The 4,537-nt window shown below is 37.8% G+C and overlaps 1 protein-coding gene and 1 long non-coding RNA gene across 12 annotated transcripts in view; both read right to left on the bottom strand.

Annotated features, from left to right (window-relative positions):
* Positions 1-71: 71 nt before the first annotated feature.
* LOC107060117 (uncharacterized) lies at positions 72-1,434 on the bottom strand. Its single transcript, XR_001473161.1, has 2 exons — positions 309-1,434; positions 72-175 (listed from the first exon to the last, which is right to left on the bottom strand). It is a non-coding gene; the product is annotated as an uncharacterized lncRNA (long non-coding RNA).
* Positions 1,435-1,445: 11 nt separating this feature from the next.
* LOC102597826 (exopolyphosphatase) overlaps positions 1,446-4,537 on the bottom strand; it is a 6,171-nt gene continuing 3,079 nt past the window's right edge. Inside the window, exons 3-7 of one of the 11 annotated variants that reach the window (XM_006344670.2) lie at positions 4,246-4,287; positions 4,091-4,171; positions 3,670-3,789; positions 1,689-1,787; positions 1,446-1,555 (exon numbers count right to left, since the gene is read on the bottom strand). In XM_006344670.2, coding sequence (XP_006344732.1) covers positions 1,514-1,555; positions 1,689-1,787; positions 3,670-3,789; positions 4,091-4,171; positions 4,246-4,287 — 384 coding nt within the window. In that variant the 3' untranslated portion in view covers positions 1,446-1,513. The other 10 variants (XM_006344671.2, XM_015307539.1, XM_006344672.2 and 7 more) reach the window with 10 other exon arrangements.

Genomic DNA, 4,537 nt, shown 5'->3' with positions numbered 1-4,537 from the left:
GGGGGGGTTGTGCTTGTATGTGTGTGCATATAACATGCATTACAGCATGGCTTTTACATAATACAATATTCTACCATCATTTTCTTGGCAAACTCAGGAAAGGCGTCTCACAATTCCTAGCATTTCTTACAGATTATGATGAAGTGACAGCAATTGACAATCTTTCCTGGAACACCTGAAAAAATGAATAACATGTGATATAATGAACATCAGGCATGACCACCTATCGAAAAATGAAAAAAAGAGAACTAAGACTGCATAGCCTGCAGCAAAAGTATGCCAGCATGGCATCAATGCAAAACCATTACCATTCTGAAGTGCTCCAACTCTTTAACATGCTCAGTCTCGAGGTCTTTCACTGATGGCAGCACATAACCAGGGAAGGGCAAATTTCCTGCTTCAAGTACCTACAGCTTTTGAGGTGTAAATGATGGGACAATGCAAATGTTTAAACTTGAAAGTACAAAAAAAAATACTTTTATATCCGTTAGCTAATGAGCTACAAGTACAAAAATTTATTTATTTTTAAAAGAAGAAAAAGAGAGAGGATGAGCTACAAGATTGGTGCATGTTTCATCCCAAGAGAATGGCAGGATGAAAAGCATGCATTTACTTCTACAAACAATCTGATTATCTAATATTAGTCCCAGCTCAAATTGATTTACATGAAAACATAAAGGCTACAGCACATGAGAAAAAAGATCTTCTAATCAGGTAAGTTAATTCTTACAAAATCATCCAAATTGAATGTCCAAGCCTAAACTGAACTTGGGTAAGAGGGCTAAAAAGTGATGTACCCAATAAAGTATTTAATGCCGAAACAATGAACAGAAGAGTATTTATCAATCATCATTAAAGATCACCATCACAACAAAGAGCTCAGATGGGCATCTTCTCTACTCTTTTGGTCCCCTGTGACTCATTTCATGTGCAGAATGTTAGTTCCAACATTCAGTAACTTAAGCTAAGTGTTTGGCAATGTGAAAGACGATTGCATGGAAATGGTATTCTGATTGAAGAATAGAAAGAAGGGCCTGTCTTGTTCAGAAAAAGTCTGTTGGTATGAAAGGGTGGAGAGGAGAATTTTTAAGATATTAGCAATAATTCCCATAGGCTCCTGTGGATTTGTCAAATTTTCCATTAAATTTTGAACAAACCAGTGAACCTTGTAGAAGATGGAAGAACTAATTAATTGTAAGAGTGCATTGTCGTCAGAACATTAACGGATATGGAGGATATGCAAACTAAGGTTGTACAAGTTATGAAAAGAAGTGGGGTTATAAGCATAGAGTGTTCAATGATCTGATCTCACGGGAAAACACAGAAGTTTCAAGAGAAAAGTTTTGTGGAGGGACAAGAACCGCCTCTTACCTCCACACTGGAAATAAGGAGATGGCCAAAAACAGGGGTGAAGGTCAAGCTGGGTTCCAACAGATATCCATACAATATTTTACCATCATTTTCTTGGCAAACTCAGGAAAGGCGTCTCACAATTCCTAGCATTTCTTACAGATTATGATGAAGTGACAGCAATTGACAATCTTTCCTGGAACACCTGAAAAAATGAATAACATGTGATATAATGAACATCAGGCATGACCACCTATCGAAAAATGAAAAAAAGAGAACTAAGACTGCATAGCCTGCAGCAAAAGTATGCCAGCATGGCATCAATGCAAAACCATTACCATTCTGAAGTGCTCCAACTCTTTAACATGCTCAGTCTCGAGGTCTTTCACTGATGGCAGCACATAACCAGGGAAGGGCAAATTTCCTGCTTCAAGTACCTACAGCTTTTGAGGTGTAAATGATGGGACAATGCAAATGTTTAAACTTGAAAGTACAAAAAAAAATACTTTTATATCCGTTAGCTAATGAGCTACAAGTACAAAAATTTATTTATTTTTAAAAGAAGAAAAAGAGAGAGGATGAGCTACAAGATTGGTGCATGTTTCATCCCAAGAGAATGGCAGGATGAAAAGCATGCATTTACTTCTACAAACAATCTGATTATCTAATATTAGTCCCAGCTCAAATTGATTTACATGAAAACATAAAGGCTACAGCACATGAGAAAAAAGATCTTCTAATCAGGTAAGTTAATTCTTACAAAATCATCCAAATTGAATGTCCAAGCCTAAACTGAACTTGGGTAAGAGGGCTAAAAAGTGATGTACCCAATAAAGTATTTAATGCCGAAACAATGAACAGAAGAGTATTTATCAATCATCATTAAAGATCACCATCACAACAAAGAGCTCAGATGGGCATCTTCTCTACTCTTTTGGTCCCCTGTGACTCATTTCATGTGCAGAATGTTAGTTCCAACATTCAGTAACTTAAGCTAAGTGTTTGGCAATGTGAAAGACGATTGCATGGAAATGGTATTCTGATTGAAGAATAGAAAGAAGGGCCTGTCTTGTTCAGAAAAAGTCTGTTGGTATGAAAGGGTGGAGAGGAGAATTTTTAAGATATTAGCAATAATTCCCATAGGCTCCTGTGGATTTGTCAAATTTTCCATTAAATTTTGAAGAAACCAGTGAACCTTGTAGAAGATGGAAGAACTAATTAATTGTAAGAGTGCATTGTCGTCAGAACATTAACGGATATGGAGGATATGCAAACTAAGGTTGTACAAGTTATGAAAAGAAGTGGGGTTATAAGCATAGAGTGTTCAATGATCTGATCTCACGGGAAAACACAGAAGTTTCAAGAGAAAAGTTTTGTGGAGGGACAAGAACCGCCTCTTACCTCCACACTGGAAATAAGGAGATGGCCAAAAACAGGGGTGAAGGTCAAGCTGGGTTCCAACAGATATCCAAGGAGCTTAGTTGTTTCATGTGTGTGAAATTGAAAATAGATAAAACCCAAAAAGGAATTCCTCATCAGATATTTAGACATCCGGTTTGAAATGTTGAGATGTTACAGTGGCAATGACAGTGTGCTTGGAACTCTGATGTAATAAAATAGACTAAAGAGGTAGCTGCCATTGTATGAAAATGTATTTCTTGTTCACATTCCTACAAAGGGAAGTGGCTAGAAGGTCCAGATGGGTGAGCAGATATGGGAATAATGCAAAATGACCCTAGAATGTTGGTCCCCACATTGCTTTCCATCAAGAAGAACCGAAGCCAGAACATATTTTGATTAGATTGCTTAATCTACCACAAGTGGTCCGGAAGGCGTGTTCCATGTGATGGGAAGCATCTGTGGAAGATAAATGGAGCTGGAACACAAAGCCAGGTACTAGATGAATTTAAGGTGTGTAAGGATGCGCATGAGGTGAACAACCAATCCCGTTCTTGCTAGAATCCAAATCGATCTCAGGGAGATGGTGTACCAATCTGGGTGAGATTTTTCGGTCAACATAGTTGCATTGCCACAAATATCAAGCTTTCACTGCTGGTAACGAATCGAAGCCTTTAATGCTGATAAATGACTGCTGAGCAAGTTGTGTCCATGTAGCAACAGGTATTACAGGAAAAGGTACGACAAGTGGAGCAAGGAACAATTTTCCAAAACTCCAGTCACATGTTATGGGGAAACTAAATCCTAGATTCACCTCTGTTAAATAAAATTATACCACAAGAGATCAACTGAACGGAATCACATAGGTTGCTCCAAGATATAAGGAAGAGAAACATAAAGATGCATGTAAAGGTTAAATACCAATTTATATCCTTCACAGGTATGTGAGAAATCCACATTGTGGATGTTGACCAGCTGAAGTTTCTCCAGTGCAGCAGATACACGTAGAATTGCACAAAGAATTCTGAATTTCCCTCTCATCTAAGGTATAAAGATAATAGTTAAACACACATAAGAGTCTTGATCTATGCTGACATGCTATCTTCATTTGTCCTATCCATGTCAATTTAATGAAGTGTATCGGTACGTCGTGCAAATCTATAAAATACATTTAAGAAATTTTGGAAATTGAAAGTATCCATTCAGGGATGGTGGTACTTGTGCAGAACCTCCAAAGTACAAAAAGCTTGCTAAAACTGAATTCATGCATACCAGATACACACCAATAATGGAGTCAGTGAGTATTAGTTTGTATAGCACACAAAAAATAACAATATGATACCTCTTCTGTTAATTCCTCAGGCACCACATGATCACATTCAGGAAGTTTCTTTCTATGGTGTCTCACAAGTAGAGCTATTAACTGGAAGCTGACGAAGATGTCATCAGTTTTCACATTCTGAATGTTGTTTAGAGAAAATAAGGGAGACACCATACCTTAACCTCTTCGGCATTATAACCATGTAGATGATCGCCTTTCTACACAGAGAGTGAAGCTTGTCACAATAAGTTACATGCTCCCAATAACTATTTCTCAAGGTACATAAGAGAACTGATACAGCTGAAACCAGATAGATAATCATCAAGCAATATCAATCACAGAGGCCTCTGTATATCAAGACCTCTAGAGATGGGAATTGGGCAGGGAGGGGCAAGTGCAAGGTGGGGAGTTGTTATGCTGGACGCATTAAACAATATTATTATTTTATTTTATTTTGGGGGGGGGGGG

This window comes from Solanum tuberosum, unplaced genomic scaffold, assembly GCF_000226075.1.
Source record: "Solanum tuberosum cultivar DM 1-3 516 R44 unplaced genomic scaffold, SolTub_3.0 scf00060, whole genome shotgun sequence".
In the NCBI taxonomy this organism is placed as follows: Eukaryota; Viridiplantae; Streptophyta; class Magnoliopsida; order Solanales; family Solanaceae; genus Solanum; species Solanum tuberosum.
Note: the sequence above shows the minus strand (reverse complement) of the source record. Positions and strands in the feature narration are given on the sequence as shown.